This window comes from Apiospora aurea (genome assembly GCF_038362705.1).
Source record: "Apiospora aurea strain CBS 24483 chromosome Unknown utg000001l_segment0_segment0, whole genome shotgun sequence".
NCBI classification, from domain to species: Eukaryota; Fungi; Ascomycota; class Sordariomycetes; order Amphisphaeriales; family Apiosporaceae; genus Apiospora; species Apiospora aurea.
In genome coordinates, this window is record NW_027117388.1 from 3,931,784 (window position 1) to 3,948,820 (window position 17,037).

The following is a 17,037-nucleotide window of genomic DNA, read 5'->3' on the forward strand; positions in this document are numbered from 1 at the left end:
CCTACATTCCCGTGGCATCTTGTCTTTCCGTCAATGTTCCTTGGCATATCTGCAAGGAAAACTTGTGTTGCCAACCATTCGGTCGCCCCGTTCCGTTGACTTGAGCGCCAGTTTTCAGTGAAATCTGGAGAACTGCTGAAACTTTCTCCGAGCCGTCACGGCACGACGCTTGCGCTGCGACATGGCCCAGGTTGATCTGAACCGGATGGTTCCGTCTCCATCGGTAGGTTCCTGTTCTCGTTTGGTCATATTCCTCTCCCTCATCGTGGCCTGCCAGCGCGCAAGGTCCTCGTCCAAATAGGCGAGAGCCGTCTCGGTGAGTATCGGGTCATCAGGGTCCCAAGGGGGTCCACAACGACCGCGGCGCCAGTGCATACCAAAAGAGTGAACTCTCGCCGCCCACTTATGCCCAAAGCAAGAGACCCGTTCCATCTTCAGCATTCTATGACGAAACCAGTCAGACCTTAATTGTTGTTCAGCCTGTCGCGGAAGCTTCCGCCTCACGGCCGACTCGAGATATCTCAAAGCAGTTAGAGGTAAGTGCGAAGCGCTGTGAAGCACAAATCTCCTCGTGGGTAAGAACCAACCACCAATCAACATGTAACTCGAATCCGAGACGTCTTCCCACCAGGCTAATTTGTAGACACCTGTTGTTGGCAGATACATACACCCTATCATCAGTCCTTGGAGTTGTCGAGGCACGTGTTCCAGAAGTCGGCAACACATGTGCCAGTAGCCCTCACCATAGATAGTTTCGCCAGGAACCATGGTGTACCACTTCCCGACGAACTTTTCAGCTTTTTCAATGTCTATGATATCAATCTTGACTGGGTAGTGGTTTTGGGCTTCGCGTCGGGCTTCGCTATTGGTAGTGAACAGAGGCGAGGGGTAGTAACGGCACTCGTAGCCGATGCCGATAGGGGCCTCGCTTTCTAGTGCATATGTCCAAATCTCCAATCGAAGTTCGCAGGGTAGTTGAGGGAAGTACTGAAATGACATCATCGGTAGCGGCGTCTGTGTGCTGGAGTGAGTCGATTCGGCTATTGTGTACCTCGTCTCTACTGGATCCCATGGCTTGGTACCGAGCGAGTAAAACCAAGGCTGTGTGGGTGATGAGAATGGAGGGCTTTTATATCGTCAGCAGGGACAGTGCTAAAGGCAAGAAGATCCGAGTATGAGGAGACAAGAGAACACTTTGTGTATGTCCCAGGCACCAGTGCTAAGTAACAAGACCCTCCTGATAAGACGGACACCTAAGGGCGTGTAGGGTCTCATACGCAAGACGACTGACTATCCGTAAACGCCCAGGTAACCATAGACACCTACACGCCGATAGGGATGCCTTGAGTGAAGGTCGATGCCAATACCATGAACTCATAAGACATCACGCCCAGCAATCCATCTACAATTCCATCATAATCTGAAGGATCTACGACACGTTGGTTCCGTCCAAAGTGGTTCGCCCCCAGCGTCAGACCCAGGGATCAAAACGGCCTTGGGCTTTTCTTGCCTGGGATCATCATTTCGTTTTTTGCCGTTTGCTAGGGCTTCCGCCATCCTCAACCTCCGCGTCATTATCCGCGTCTATCCCATGTTTACCCCCATCCGCATCGCCACCATCTTCCTCCTCTTCGGCCTCGGCCTCGTCGCCCTCTCCCTCTCCTTCTCCTTCTCCTTCTCCTTCTCTTTCCTCGTCCTCGTCCTCATCCTCGTCCTCCACCTCAGGACTAGGCGACCTCGGCGCCCCCCGCCCCTCGCCCCGGAGCTCGCCCCGCACCTCCTTATACGCATCGAGCGCCTCCTGCAGCGCCTCCAACCTCTCGTGCACGTCGACGAGGAGCGGGTGCCTGCTCTCGTGCATGTTGAGCGGCGGGTTTCCCGGCTTCCGCCCCCCCTCGGGCCCCTCGTCGTCGTCCGAAGGCGGCTCGTCCGCATCGAGCCGGTCCCCCTCGCGCTCGCACAGCAGGACTAGCGCACCCAGAAGCTCCTGCGCGTTCCGGCCGAAGCCGCGCGTCACCTGCTCCGGGTCGATCTGCTCCAGGTACCGATCGTCGAACTGGTCCCGGTCGGCAAAGGGCGGCGCCGCCAGCGCCGACGACGCCGCGCCGTAGCCCGTGTCGACGAGCGTCGGGGCGCCCCAGATGAGGCGCTGGTACTCGTAGGGCGCGGCGAAGCGCTCGTAGACGCCCAGGCCGACGAGGACGCGGAGCCGCTTGACGCCCAGGGACGTCGTGTGGTCGCACAGGTACGGCTGCAGGCGCTTCGGCTTGGTCCACGACATGTCCAGGTCGCTGTAGCGGGCGTTCTCGGCCAGCCGGCTGCGCCGCGCGACCTGGGCTCGGGCCAGGGGCAGCATCATGTCGACGACCCAGGACATATCCGGCAGACCGTCGTACCCGTGCGACCCATCTGGCCGCTCCCCGTCCACCTGAATGGCGTCGCCGTCCCGGGCCCATTCCAGCGTTTCCAGCACGTTGATCAGCTCCTCCGAATAATGCGGCCCAGCCTCCCCGTCCACGCCATCGAAAGCGGTCGTCTCGTTGCACTGCCGCATGCGGTACTCGTCGAGAAGGAGTCTGTCCAGATCGCCTTCGGGAACATGCGCCACGGCCAGCCTGCGCAGAGTACTGCTCAGGCCATCAACGTCCTGCCAGGGATCGACCGGCCAGGCATCAAAGACGCCACGCCTCTTGTGACGGCGGGGGTCCCCTTGGATGTACGACTCGCCAAAGTCGCCCACGACGATGTCGGGGAAGGCATTACTGCGCTCGCCGTTTGGCTTGCGGCCCCTTCGCGGGGGCGGATAGTGTACCCAGATGTTGTTCGCATAGAGATCGCGGTGCATGGCCCTACGCCAGTTTAGCTGGTTGGCGCTGGCGTCGGCCCCCCGAGGTCGTCCGTAGTGTATCCAGGCCAGGGCCTCGCCGAGCTGCTCGGCTACGAGCCAGATGAAATGTTCAGGCACACGCCTGCCTTTTTCCATGTGTATATTCTCTATGTCATCCAATGCGCCCCCATTGTAGTACCTGGATCATCGATGGTGCATGAGCGTATGCTACGAGTGGAACGAGGGTGTTGATACGTACTTGAAATAAAGGGACCAGACTGGACTTTCTTCAGTGCCTAGCTTTTGCCAATGGACTATCTCAGGGAAGTAAGGCTCCGGCGGTAAGGTAACTGAGTAGTCATTGTTGTTCCCAGCATCCGAATCGTCCGATTCCGAACCATCATCACTTTCTTCTACTTCTTCTTCCTCCTCCTCCCCCTCCTCTCCATCTTCGTCTTCATCGTCTTCTTTCTCTTCCTTCCCCTCATCCTCCTCTTCGTCTTCGTCGTCGTCGTCCTCTTCTTCTTCCTCCTCCTCTTCCTCCTCCTCCTCCTCCGTCCCATCCTCAGCATCCAGAGGCTCGCCCAACAAATCAACCATACCCGTGGCTACTGTCGAGGTCTTGATCTCCGCCGGACGGGGGCCCTTGTACTTCACGTCTCGTTCCAGAATCTTATTAACGTACAACTTTCCCGTCCCAATGGACTGTAGCAAGAATATGTCCGTTTTTAATATCTTGACGAGCAGGAACCCGTCCCTCTGAATCCGGTTGTCCACGCTCCATTCATTATCCGGGCCGGGGTCGAAATAGGGCACCTTGACGCCGTAGTCGCCATATGGCATTCTCTCTGGTTGAGCCATGGCGCCCCTACTGTTGTTGAAGTCTGACTGTACTATAAGTTGAGTGCTCGGGGTCTACTGCCGGCTCGAACTATCCAGAGTATATACAGTTAGGGAACCTGGTTCTTCTACACCAGACGCAGGAGAGACAGGACCATCGCGTGTTGTATCTGGTGAGACAAAGAGCCTGGGACCTTGTGGGCGCAACGGATGCAGCATGGTGTCTGGCAACAAAGCGAAAGAAAGAGGCAATCCATCGTCTCTTGAACACCGGCAGACAAGGAATTGATACCCATGATGACCCGGTAACGTTGCGAAAATGGCAATGAGAATAATGCATGGGTTGGATGTATATATACAGAGTAAATAAAATATTTAGCATGGCGTCTAGATGGAAACCGTCGACAGCTAAGGGGTTTCTTTTATACAATCACATTAGGCGACAGCAAGGCTATTTCAAGCAACCCCTTGTCTGCCGGATTTCTTCAGAGACTTACTCACGACAAACTCATAGCCATGACCTTTCGCAATTGTCGAATCCGTTGCTTTACATGGCATGGCCATGATCCACGGCATCCCCAGCTTAGGAAGACCCCCCTTCAGATGCAGCTGTTGTCGTTTTCGAAGCATGCATCAGTCAATAAGAGTCATAATGCCCCTACACGACGGATGGTTGATAACAATAATCAATTGATACATTATGCTAACTCCTTGCTCGCCTGGTAGCATCGGTCTACCCACCGTGCTGTCCATCGAAACTCCTGTTCCGCCAAGCCGCCATGCACAAAACCACCCCCAACATAGCATGCGAATACCACCTGTTTCAACAGTTCAGTACGAAACCATGGTCGTACTTGACCGGTTCAATAACCAAACCGACCGGTCCTTCTCCCTGTCTGCGTATATCCATTAGCAAACACCTAATATGAGGAGCGGCAGCCCACTGCGAAACCAGCATGCTCCTGAAGAGCCTTCTTTTCTGTCGCAGATGTAGCTTTCACCGGTCCGCCCCCTCTGTAGCTTGACTGACGAGCCGCCAAAGAATGCCCTAAAGGTTCTTCTTCGCCTTTTCCGCCAGCGCCGGCAGCGACGTCTTCTTGCCGCTGCCGCTGCCGCTACTCTGCGACTGCCGCCTCTTAATCTCGGCGCGGATCTCTTCAAAGGCTTCATTGGTTTCCTTGGTCATATCTTCGCTGAGTCCCGGGCCGACGAGCGGCGGCCTCCTCTCGCGGCCGCCCGCGGTGATGCTGCTGAGACTGTCGGAGCTGACGCTACGGGCCATCTTAACGCCGGCGTCGCGGGTCCGGCGCTCGAGCTTGGCGCGCAGCCACTGCTTGCCCGGCGAGTGGAAGAAGCCGAAGCTGCTGAACGTGATGAAGGCGGCGTAGAAGTAGACGCGCGACCAAACCTTGATCGAGTCGTCGAACCGGAGAATCACGAAGGGAGCCGTGACGAAGCAGAAGATGAGCTGCGTCGCGAGATACGACGCGATATCGTAGTACCGCTTCGAGGGCAATGGGCTCTGGGAGACCGGGTCAAGGAAGAACGGACGAAGGTAACGGCGGGCGTCTATAGTTCAATGGTTAGCCCTACAGCTTTCATAACATAACACGTAAATATTGGAGGTGCATACTCTTGGCAGCAGTCTGGACGAAGCTCGCGAGCACAAATGTCAGGTAATAACCTGGGTAGAATCCATGCCAGAAAGCACTCGTCGTGAAAGTCGCCAGGCTCGCACGGAACCCGGGCTTCTTGTTGCGAGGCGTGACGCGCAAGTAGATGTAGTAGCGGAGCCACTTGTTGGTGCCCATATTCCAGTTCTCGAGGTAGGCGCGGCTGTTCTGCGCCGACTCGACGCCCCAGGGGTTGATGTTCTGCAGGCGGTCCCAGCTGACTCGGCCAGTCGTGGGGTCGATGCCCTTGTAGCCCAGCCCAGCCAAGATGCAGGCGCCTTCCGTCAAGGTCCACACGCCGTAGTACTTGAGTCGCGCAGTAACGCCAACCATGTGCAAGTAGAAGATTCGGTGCAAAATCGAGTAGCTCATGAAGCCATCGGCGAGCATGAATTTCCAGTCAAACCAAGAGCTAAACTTGACAAAAGCGCCGATCCAGAGGAGACCTCCAGCCGCCTTCCACATGGCCGGCGTGGCACTTCGCGGAATCTTGCGCTTCTTTCGCGTGGGGGTCGCTTAGCAGGATCGACATTCGAGGGCACATCGAACATGGTGCAGTCGACCCAGCGCTTGTACTCGTTGTAGTCGAACGGGGGACCGGCCATGAAGGACGGGAAGAACAAGACGAAGCCGGCGTAGTCAAGCAGGCTCGGCAGCTGGACGATCTTCCTGTCCTTCTGGAAGTCGGAGAGCTGGTCCTCGGGCAGGGTTCCGTCGGCCACGTTCCAGCAGAAGGCGCTCAGCTTCATGACCATGACCATCTGGGCGCCAGTGATATCGACGTCGGCAGGGTTGTTGGCGAACTGGCGTCGGAGTTGGTTCACGGCCGTGTGGCCCATCAGGAAGACGAAGCCCATCCATGGCATGTAGGGGCTACCGCGCAGGAAGTAGGCGAGGGCGTAGGTGACGGCGGCGGACAACAAGATGTGCCAGAGGCCATCCCATAGGTCGAAGAGGCCGACCAGGTAGAATATGCAAACACTGAACCGACCAGTGTTAGTTCCTCTTTCCTAGACCAGAGCGCTCTTCCAAATTGCTAGGCTACCCACCTGATGCTGTATATGTTCTTGTATGCCGGCCGTGCGTCGGGGACCCGTTTGAGAATACCGGCGAGCGGATACGAGAGGAGGAAGGAGAAGATGAGCTTCACTAGAGGTGGAGTTAGAGGGACCGGCGCAATCAACCAATGCATGGCGAGCAGATGTTGTCGTTCGCCGTGGGCGAAGAGAGGAGGGCTTGGTCTGTCGGGTCTGGTTGGTACATACGCTCATCGGGGGAGGCTCCCACCAGTCCGGCGAGGGCTTCGAAAGCTATATAATCGGTTGGACATGATCAGCTTCAAGAACGCGACAACAAGCGCGGGAGGATACGGGGTGATTGTGTGCAGAACCTACGCTTGTTGATATAGGGCAACATCTTGGTTTCTGCGCAACGCGGGTTGCCGACGTGTTACATCCAAGCCGAACAATGGTAGGCCCCAAGGCGGGGGGTAAATGGCATATAAAGCAGAGCAGAAGCCGTCGCCAGGTCAGAGCAAAGGCAAAGCGAGTAAGGGAAGGCGGGGAGAAGGTTTTGGATGCGACACTGTTAAGACATAACTGGAAAGGCTTTATGGGTTATCATGGACCAGGCCGACAAGAACTCTTTTGGGCGTTTGTCCTACGCGGAAGGGTTTTGGCAGAAAAATCAGGAAAGAATTCGCGGGTAGCGGGCCCCGAATCGGTTTTGTTGAGCTGAAGCCCAGAAAGTTGCCAATGACGACCCTGAGGCTCTGTGATGTCACCTGGGCCTGGGCCTGGGCAGACAAGGCAGGGCAAGACAGGGAAATGGGCAGATGCGAAAGACGATGGATTTATGGCATGTGGCCCCAATGGCGCTATCAGTGGCCCGCCCTAGCCAGTTCAGCGCAACCTTGATCCCATTGATAGGTGTCCAAGTAGCAAAAGACGAACCCTATCCACAGCCGTTCAATGAGAAGAAACAATCAGGTAGCTACTAGCATGGCAATCTGATCATCTGATAAACCAGGTAAGTAGCCTTCAAATCGGAAGCGAATAACCTAGGTATGCTGCTGACCAGGTAAGTTAGGGGAAGCTGGTGTAACCGCCACGTCGTTACTAGCACCTACAGTACAGTAGGTTAGGTACTTACGGTTGCTGCTACTGCTGCTGCTACTGATATTGCAGCAGCATGACATTCCCCATGTCCGCCGCAGGCCTGGCTTGCTGACATTGGCCCAACACACCATGGCTGGCCAACATGCATGCCACATGGACATTGTCGCGTCGCATTGTCACACCTCAACAGAAACACGAAAACAACCAAATGTAATCTGTCTCAGGGTCATCACAAATGCACCCTATCCGGCTGATAGATAGCAGGAGATCGACCGCGAAATTGGAAAAAAGGATTACTTCGTTCTATTATGACCCCCTAAGGCTGCCTGTAGCTGGAATTTCAACAGAAAGGTATCACCTCCATGACACCCATGCAACCCCGATATGCAGCATACACCATTTCCTTCCTGCCTGCTGTTGCGACAATAACCTATCATTTGCTGTACCTTGTCATTGCCTCGTCGTAGAGTTTCGAGTTTTGCCTGTGTAGTCATCTGCCCGGGGCAAGACACTCAACCCTCGTCGTAATGCGCCGTCCCATGTATAAAAACGATTCGCGACCATACGCGCCCCACGTGTTCCAGTCCCTTCCTTTGCGAAAAAAGTAGTCTATGCCAAAGTGGCCTGGCCTGTCCGGTGGCGGCAGTGGAAGATAGGTTGGAAGATCAAGTATTATACATCTAATGTAATGCGGCAAATAAGGACGGGGGGTTTGCAACAGCCGTCTTGCAGATCCTGTTAGCCCCCGCCGAGAATGGGAAAGACGCTCTGTCGTGGACTTCGTAGCTGTGGATTTTTCGTTTGTCGGTAACCAAGCTTTAGGAGTTGGCATCGCGGTTGCTCTGGGAGCTGGCACTCATGGTAGGCTGCGAAATGGGCAGCGAGTTCTTGGCGACCTCGGACTGGCGCACCTTGGCCCAGGCGTAGACGATACCACTGACGAAACCAATGAAGATTGCCGACACACCACCAAGCGTGACGGGGGCGGCGAAGAAGATGAAGCCGCTGATGGCAATGGGGAGCTTGTTGAGGGCGCCAACCATCGAGTAGGTGGTGGAGGACGTGCATCGGATGCACCAGGCGGAGCAGTACGAGATGAAGATGGCACCCATTCCAGAGTAGATCATGCCAATCAGGATACTGTTACGCGTCTCGGGAGGGAAGTTCCTGGCGAAGTTCTCGCTGGACCAATCCTCGGCGACAAGAGAGGCGACGATAAGGACAGGGATGGTGAGCAGGTTGTTGTAGAACATGGCTATATCGAGCTGTTAGCAAAATTTCTACCACGTCGCCGTCTTGTTCGGCATGATTAAAAGGGTGTACGTACTGTCCCAATCCTTGAAGTTCATGCTCTTGATGACCTTGCGCATGCCCAGGACGTAGGAAGCGGTGCAGAACACGTTCAGGCCCATCCAGGCATATCCGGCGTTCAGGGTAGCCAGAGCAGCAGCGGCCTCGGCGGTCTGGCTGGCGTGGGCGGTATCGGCCCAGGCGGCGATGACGGAGCTCAGCACCATGAGACCGAAGGACAGAAGGGCCAGAGGGGTGACGCTGCCTCCGAACCAGAGCACCTCACCGTAGGCGATGACGATGATGGTCAAGTTCTTGAAGATGGTGTAGACGGGGACCGAGAGATACTGGAGAGACTTGATACTGGTGTATATCATACCGACGAGGAGAAGCGAGATGGGGAACCAGCGCTTGCCCTTGTTGGTGTCGAAGGGGGCCAGGTTCTTGATCAGGCCAGCTTGCCGGCAGCCTTCGATAGTCGCGATACAGACAATTGACTACACGAAACGGTTCAAGGTCAGCGGGCAGTTCAGTTCAGTTTGCAGTCAAGCTGACAGAAAGGTGCCACGGGCGTATTGCATTATGTGTATGCTTACCTGAACGGCGAGGTAGAAGAAGTTCATGTTCCACTCGGTGCCGGACACGACATATTTGTTGACGACAGTCATGCTGATGGAGGACAAGCAGTAGGCCAGGACGGAGACGGGCGGGCTGTTCTCGAAGCGACCGATGGTCTGCATCAGGGCCTTGGGAGGAGCAGCGGCGCGCGCCGGTCGCGTGGGGATGAAGGGCTCCTTCTCGCTGCCAAAGGGCGAACGAGGGCTCCGGGCAGAGTCCATGTTGACCACGTAATCTTCATTCTTCTTGTCCGACATGTTTGCGACGATTGGGGAGGTTGAGGATCTCCGGATGGGTAGAGATTCTTGGGTGGAATAAACGAGTGTGAAGTGTCGCAAGAGAGGGTCGAAGCAAGAAGGAAGGGGTCGAGTAGGCGACAGAAAGTCGAGGGAGGCGAAATGTCGATCACAAGGCGGGATGAAGAAAAGGGAAAACTGGTTTCCTTTTTTCAGGTCTGGGATGGAAATTGATGGATTGCAGGTAGTCAGTCAGCCAGTCAGCCTGGGTCAATAGGAGCTGCGCAATTAAAGGGGGAACGGGCTAAAAGCGACTGGGCGCAGGGTTGCCTTTGCAGGCCAGACGAACAAATCCGAAAGTCTTCTCTAGGCTGCTAACATTGAGATAGGGAAGTAGAAGAGCCAGCCAGCAGTGGACCCCGACAGCCAGACAGCTGCCAGCCCAGCCCTTGATGGGAGCAAACCAAGGGCCCAAGCAGAGCCGGCGCCGGAACGCGCGTTGCTGCCTTGAATCAACCAATAGACACACCCAGGCACTCTTTGGTAGATGTGCACTATCGTATTATGTACCGACTTCTTACGGAGTCGACAGGTTCTTAGATAACGATCTGGGCCTAGCAATACTGTACGGATTTCCATTTTCTCTTCGCACACACACGACGACTCGAGCTGTCAAGCGTGCCAGGCTGTGCGTGCTGCATCTTGTCTTCCCCAGACCGCCGCAATCATTCCCCCATCGGCTGGTAGAGCTTCGTGCAAGTACGCGTAGAATCAGATGAACTTGTCTCACTTGCTGCAACAGGTCATTGCTTGTCGGCAAACATTGTTGCAAAACAACAAAATCCCGGCCATCTTCATTACTTCCCAGTCTGCCAGTCTGCCAGTCCCTTGGTAGGGATACACCGACTCGTTGGAACTTTTTGCCCTCCTCTCTCAAGGATGGCTTTCATTGGGATGGGCTTTTTGGGGGGACGTTCGAGAATTGGATGGTGCTAGGTATGCCCTGAACAGGCTTAAGCAGCGCCTGGCCCATGCGCCCGCCAAGGACGGAGCGTAAAATTAGAAAGGCTTCTTTCTCTTCGCAGAACAACGTGTTCCCGGCTCTGCGCCCGAGACCAAGCAAGCAAGGCACTCCAAGTCTAAGTCTCCAAGGGAACTCCATAGCATAAACCGCAATGATGAGCCTCGATCGAGAGCAAACGCCGCTATTGGCCAGCCAGTCCGATGTGACTAGATGCATCGCCTGTTCACCGCCACCGTCTGCCATGCACCTCCCGAGTCGCCGCGGGGGCTTAGCCTGCGGTCAAACTTCTTCTCATGGCTTTGCATCTCTTGCATCTCTTGCATCTAGCCAGTCCAGCAAGGCCGTTCAAATACAAAAAGCCACGTACCGTAGACGAACACATACACTGAAAAACACGTATGGCCAGTGAACGGATCGCTTATTCATCTTGGAACCTGGACATGGAAATCCAACTGGGAATCAATAACTGCCATATTGAAAGCTATGCCAAATAATCGCTACACATGATTTCCTGCGTTCCCTCGTAGTCGTGCCTTGGTAGCCTAGTAAATGGGACTCTCAAGTAATGACCATGATTTGATCCTGCGTCTCGCCGCCCGAGTCACCCGCCATTTCCTCGTCCTCGTCGCCTCCCTCGGTCTTGATCTCCGGCCCCTTCTCCTTATCTTGCTGTTGCTGCTGACCCTGTCCCTGTTCTTGTCCCGTCGCCGAACTGACACTCCCGCCCCGCCGTTGTTGGCTGCCCGCCTCCGCCGCGGCCTCGAGGACCTCGGGCGGCGGCGCGTGGTGGAGGTGCTTCCAGTCCTCGAGCTCCTCGGTCACGCTGCGGAGCCGGTCGCGGATGCTCTCGATGGCGTAGCTCCCGAGCACGAGCCGGAGGGGCGGGTAGGCGCAGTGGCCCAGCTGCCAGACGAGCTCGGCGCACTTGACCGCGCTCGTCGGCTGCTTGTCGCCCAGCCACTGCACCATGCGCTTGGCGTGCAGCGCGGGGCTGGCCGGGTGCGCGTACGGCTCCGACGCCGGCTTGATCAGGAAGTGGCCCCACGTCGGCAGCGGCAGCGGCTGGCCTGCCCCCTCCTGTCCTGCTTCGTCAGCCGGCTCGTCACGGCGCACAAGCCCCGGTTCCACCAGCGTCGCCTTGACCCCGAAGCTGTCGATCTCGTACAGCATCGCCTCGATCAGACCCTCGACCGCGTACTTGGTTGCGCAGTAGGGCCCTAACCCGGGGACGCCCAGGGCGCCACTCGTCGAGCTGAAGATGAGGTAGCGGCCGCCGCGCTGCTCGCGGAAGTAGGGGACCGAGGCCTGGATGATGTAAAGCGTACCCATGAAGTTGGTCTCGAACTGATTGCGGATCTCGTGGTCATCCTGGTCCTCGCACGCGCCGATGACGCCGTAGCCGCTGCAGTTGGCCACGACGTCGATGCGGCCGAAATGCTGCCGCGTGCGCTCGATAACCCGCGCCACGCTTTCGCGCGCCCGCACGTCGCAGAGAAGACCCAGGCTGTTGGGCCCCGGGTGCTGCTGTGCCATAGCCTCGGGTGTGGTCTCAAATGTGCGGCCGACGGCGGTGACAAGATCACCCCTCGACAGGGCACACTTCACCAGCGAACGGCCCATATGGCCGGTGCCGCCAAACACCTAAAATGGGACATCAACTTGTGAGTGGGATGCATCAATAACGAACGAGGTGAAAGTAGGCCACTCACAATCCATACGAGCTGCCTCCTTGGGGTATTCGGCATGGGAGGGTCACAGCTGGCGGGTAATAACAGTTTGGGTCGCGGGGGAGCGATGCTACTACCTGGTGAGGTGTGAGCCACCTCGGATGAGCTCTTTGCATCCATCACCACATTTCAAGAACTGAAGTAGGTATTCAATGACCAAACAGTCCTATCATGTCTGTCAATTGTTCGAGGGCAATTATACTTGATTTCGTCGACTTCATTGGCGTGTTATTGGTGGAATCAATAAACATGGTCACGGAAACAAGACGTTTATCTAACGTTTGACTGAGCATTTGTTGATAGGCGCAAGTGACACTAGCCCCGCATGCCGCTTTCGTCCTTCAAGATTGGATTTAACCGGGCTCAAACGGACGACCATCTCATATTCAGCACGCCGAGAATACGAGCCCCAGTATGGACTATATCCAAAACATATGGCTGCTATAACTGTAACGAGGCCAGATAGAAACAGGACATAGTATTGATAGTCTCAAAATCCCCTTTCTTTTTTACACCCCACTACCATTTCCATCAGTAAATCTTCCGTTCACACATGCTCCCCGGATTTCATCATGATGATGACCGCATCTGTAAGTGAACGCTTCTCTTTATCATGACAAAGATGGCTTTCCAATTCGCGTACTTTCCAAAAGGTTCAATATAAGTCTGCGGTATTTGAGAATGTCGCGATGTCATGGAAGGAAATTGTCAGCTATGTAGGATTTGGTGATGCTGCTGCGCCCATTGTAATCCATCTGATGTAAAAGGCCTTCGAGGGGTCGAGCTGTTTTCAGTCGGTCCTGCAGACTGTAATCCAACATGATTGGAAGAAAGTCGCATGTGGCGATGGGCAAGCAGGGTATAGCCCTTCCTGTGCTAGATTCCCAGCAGGAGCTTCAATGTATTCTGTGCGAGGTCTGCGTTCCTTTCGATCCAGAGTTCACGCTGCTGGAATATATATATTTGTCTAGTATTTCTTCTCATTTGTCTGGGAAAGGTGGTTTCCTAGATCTCTAAGCTTCTATATTCTCGAACAAGAACGTAGGCTGACCAGGTACCGCCTGCTCAGCCACTTGGGACATGATGTCCACCTCGCCACCGCTGAGGAGATCGGTTCCCTTCTTGGTATCCTCTGATACTTCAATCACGCTCACTGCTGCAAGACCAGCCGCCTTCTTCAGGGCGGGCACCATGAGCACCAAGGTCTTGGGCTCGTCGAATGCGAGTTGACGCTCCATCACTTCGCTAGCGGGCTCTCCGTCACGGAGTCGCTTCTTGAGGCGCTGAACGAACGGCATGGCATCCTTGATCTTGCCCAGCTTAGCGATGCGACCGCTCAATTCCTTGTCTGTGCAAGTCTGCGAGTTGGTCTTGTCATCCCATGCCTCCTTCAGAATATCGATGCACTGTGTTTGCCACTTGGGGAACGACTTTGTGGAGAAGATGGTGAGCTTCTTGGGCTTCTTGGGATCAAAGTTGGCCTGCTTGCCCTTGGCGAGCTTCTTGAGTTGTGCAGACTCGGCCGATGTCACGTTGGATTGCGTAGTAAGGACGTAGGCACGGGCTGCGCTGAGCTTGGGATCGGCCGCCGGAACCTCAGGCCACCTCGCAAGCTGAATGGTCTTGGGCTCCTTGAGAACCTCCGTCCAGATGTACTCAGCCCAGTGAGGAGCGATAGGGGTAAGGGAAAGAGCCTGAAGTCGGATGTACTTCATGACCATGGCCTTGTTCATCGGAATACCGGCAGCACCGCATGCGGCTCTGTACACATCCTTGGCGTTGACGAAGTCGAAAAAGCAAGACTTCAGGGCAGCCTTGTAGTTCGTATCGTCGTAGCTCTGCTTGGCTTCAGTGATGAGTGCGTTCATCTCGTTGTCGAAGAGGGGATCGTCAAAGTCGTTCATTTCTGTCCGGAGCTCCTGGCTTTGAGCCATCTCCTCGCACCAGTCCTTGAGGGTGTGAAGTCGGAGACTATGGTGCACTTGAATTAGCTTTCATTCATCAGGTCATGCCGCCGGCTTTGTTGCTTACATAGTGTTATCAGCGACATCCTCGACGAAGTTGGAGTCTTGAATAGTGTCACCGGCATCAGCAAGGGCAATTCTAGCTGCATCTGCACCATATTTCTTCACAACTAGAAGCGTGTTAGTATATAATATCAGATGGGAAGATGGAACAACAAACCATCATCAAGCGTCATGAAGTTTCCGGTGCTCTTGGACATCTTCTCGCCGTTGAGTTGCAGATGACCGTTGGCTCGAACACCTCGAGGCCAGTACTCCTTGTCCAGGAGGGCGACATGGTTGTACAAGAAGAAAGTCAAGTGGTTGGGGATGAGATCTTTACCGCTGCCACGAAGATCCAACGGGTAGAAGTAGGAGAATTCACGGCGCATTGCCTCAAGAGTCTCCTTGGGGATCTTGGACTTCGTAAGGACCTCGTCAGTGAGCTCGGTGCGGCAAAGAATGTAATCCCAAACTTCGTCGATCATCTGCTCGGGCGCAATGTTGCCCTTGCCCTTCTCCCGGCCAAAGTTGTCGCTGTGGAGGTAGTGAGCAACCGTGTAGTAGGCCATGTACACCGTTGAGTCACTCAAACTCTCTACCAGGTACTCGGGCGCCCAAGGAAGGCGGGAGCCAAGGCCGTAAGTTCGTGCACACGCCCACTGCTTGAGCCAATCAAGAACGCCCGCGAAAGCATTGCGCGTGTCGTTCGAGTAAGTGTTGAGACCTTCCTTGACGTGCTCAACGACCTGTTCGCGCCACGACTCCTCACCGTAATCGATGTAGTACTGCTCCATGAGCGCCACAGTACACTCATCACCACTTCTGCTGACAACCTTGTCTTCGGGCTCAGCGTACTCAAAGGCCAAGCCAGCATCGATGAGTTGTTGCCGCACCTTGGGCTTCGCGTCAGCTACTTTCGCGCCCTTGAAGTCTCCCACCAGCATGTGTCCCTGGTAGAAGCCCTCCTTGTAGGCGAGCTCTTTCGCCTCCTTCAGGGGCTTCGCGTCCTTGGGCGATGCGATCTTCAACTTCTTCACCAAGGCTTCAGCAATGAGATCAGAGGTCGGTGTCTGGATGATAGGCTTGATCTCGAGCTCAGCCCACTCCTTCTGAATTCCATAGTACTCTGCCTTCTTGGCGAGGTCTTTAATCATGACAAAATCATCAGGGGAATCTGAAGGAACGCATGTAACCACGCCCGTTCCCTTCGTCTCAAGAATAGACTCCATCGGCAAAACTCGAACGCCATCCTTGTGGAAGCTCAAAGGCGCATCGACCAGGGATCCAATCAGGTCAGAGCCCAGGACGTCGGCTGCCTTTTCAATTGCACCTTCCTTGGCAAAGATCTCCTGGTAGGCCATGTTCTTGGCGGCTCTCTCTGTAATGATATAGTATTCGTTCTCGTTCGCCTTGTACAGGCCGTAGGTGATCTTGGGTGCCACAAAACAGGCTACCTGTCCGTACATGGTCTCTGCTCTGAGAGTAGCCGGGAGAAGGTAGATCTTGGCACTCTCTGGGACTTTGCTCTTCAGAGCCTGAGCCTTCTCGGCGAATTCGAGAACTCGCATTTTGATGCCGACATAGAGTTGGGGGTTAACACCCTCTCCTTCGCTTCGGTCGTGGTCCATGCAGGGTTGGCCGTCCTTGATGGAGTAGATAGTGTGTCGCTTTCCGAACTTGATTTTGCTCAACTCTCGGAGGCGGTTCATCTGCCATCGGACGAAGCCGTCGAAGTAAGGGTTGGCATCGGTGGTGACGAATTGTCTCCTCCAATCGATACGGCAGCCGAAGTTGGTAAGATCGTGCTTGACCAGCGGGGGAAGTATTCGAGCCAGTAGGCAGGGTCTGCGAAGAGGTGAATCTGCTGGAGAGGAATTCCCATGGCCTGCATGATCTGGAATTGGTACTTCATCTTGACAGCCTTGGCATTGGCCTTGCCCTTCTTGGCTGTGAACTTGGTCACATCATCCTTTTCTTTCTTGGCAGGAGCGGCGACAGCCTCGACAACTGGCTCATCTTCCTCCTTGTAGTTCTCGAACTCTTTGCCGAACTTCTCGACCTCCTTTACCAGCTTGTCTGCGCAAGCCTTGATGGGAAGACCGGTACAGTGGTATCCTTGCGGCCACAGGACGTTGAGACCTTTCATGCGGGCATAGCCGACGTGGAACTCGACCTTGGTCCACGAAAAGGCGTGACCAACGTGAAGACGTCCGTTTGTGTAGGGGGAAAGCCACAGTCGCGAAGAACTTGGGGTACTTCTCTCGAAGCTCGGCCGAGGTGATGGAGTTGAGGGGGATGTCAGATGCCGAGGGAGCATCGGCGTTGAAGAGACCAGCCTCCTCCCATTGTTGCTGGTACTTCTTCTCGATGGCAATCAGCGCATCTCGCTTCTCGGTTCCCTTGAGGTCCTTCAGGGTAGCATTCTGAAGGCCTTCGACGATCTTGTTTGCGTCCGCCATGTTGTCGTTGGGTGTTGATCGTGAGTACTAGGGACTGACTCCACTCGGAAGACGCATCGATCAAGGACTTTCTCGCAAGTCGAATATCGGCGCACACGTCTAGTATCCCAGGAAGAAAAAACTGGAAGCAAAGCGATGTGCCACTCGACCACACACTGGGTCCTCTGTGAGTCAATCGCTAAATCGCGGGGCACTAGGACCCGAGGGGTCAATTCTCAGA

The 17,037-nt window shown here is 55.2% G+C and overlaps 5 protein-coding genes across 5 annotated transcripts; all 5 read right to left on the reverse strand.

Annotated features, from left to right (window-relative positions):
* Positions 1–1,519: 1,519 nt before the first annotated feature.
* On the reverse strand, positions 1,520–3,688 carry PG986_001226 (uncharacterized protein; the record flags this gene model as incomplete). Its single annotated transcript, XM_066837448.1, has 2 exons — positions 1,520–3,026; positions 3,087–3,688. The coding sequence occupies 2 exons, from the start codon at positions 3,686–3,688 to the stop codon at positions 1,520–1,522; spliced, it is 2,109 nt and encodes a 702-aa protein (XP_066706341.1).
* A 1,027-nt stretch (positions 3,689–4,715) lies between these two features.
* Positions 4,716–6,756, reverse strand: PG986_001227 (Lysophospholipid acyltransferase; the record flags this gene model as incomplete). Its single annotated transcript, XM_066837449.1, has 6 exons — positions 4,716–5,236; positions 5,301–5,838; positions 5,871–6,321; positions 6,390–6,489; positions 6,606–6,650; positions 6,735–6,756. The coding sequence occupies 6 exons, from the start codon at positions 6,754–6,756 to the stop codon at positions 4,716–4,718; spliced, it is 1,677 nt and encodes a 558-aa protein (XP_066706342.1).
* Positions 6,757–8,275: 1,519 nt separating this feature from the next.
* Positions 8,276–9,622, reverse strand: PG986_001228 (uncharacterized protein; the record flags this gene model as incomplete). Its single annotated transcript, XM_066837450.1, has 3 exons — positions 8,276–8,712; positions 8,785–9,244; positions 9,344–9,622. The coding sequence occupies 3 exons, from the start codon at positions 9,620–9,622 to the stop codon at positions 8,276–8,278; spliced, it is 1,176 nt and encodes a 391-aa protein (XP_066706343.1).
* Positions 9,623–11,183: 1,561 nt separating this feature from the next.
* On the reverse strand, positions 11,184–12,472 carry PG986_001229 (oxidoreductase; the record flags this gene model as incomplete). Its single annotated transcript, XM_066837451.1, has 2 exons — positions 11,184–12,266; positions 12,335–12,472. The coding sequence occupies 2 exons, from the start codon at positions 12,470–12,472 to the stop codon at positions 11,184–11,186; spliced, it is 1,221 nt and encodes a 406-aa protein (XP_066706344.1).
* An 893-nt stretch (positions 12,473–13,365) lies between these two features.
* Positions 13,366–16,817, reverse strand: PG986_001230 (leucyl-tRNA synthetase- cytoplasmic; the record flags this gene model as incomplete). The annotated part of the gene is given in 5 exon segments (XM_066837452.1): positions 13,366–14,323; positions 14,384–14,486; positions 14,537–16,203; positions 16,266–16,604; positions 16,615–16,817. 5 exon segments carry the CDS (start codon positions 16,815–16,817, stop codon positions 13,366–13,368), a joined length of 3,270 nt encoding a protein of 1,089 aa, XP_066706345.1.
* Between the last annotated feature and the right edge of the window lie 220 nt (positions 16,818–17,037).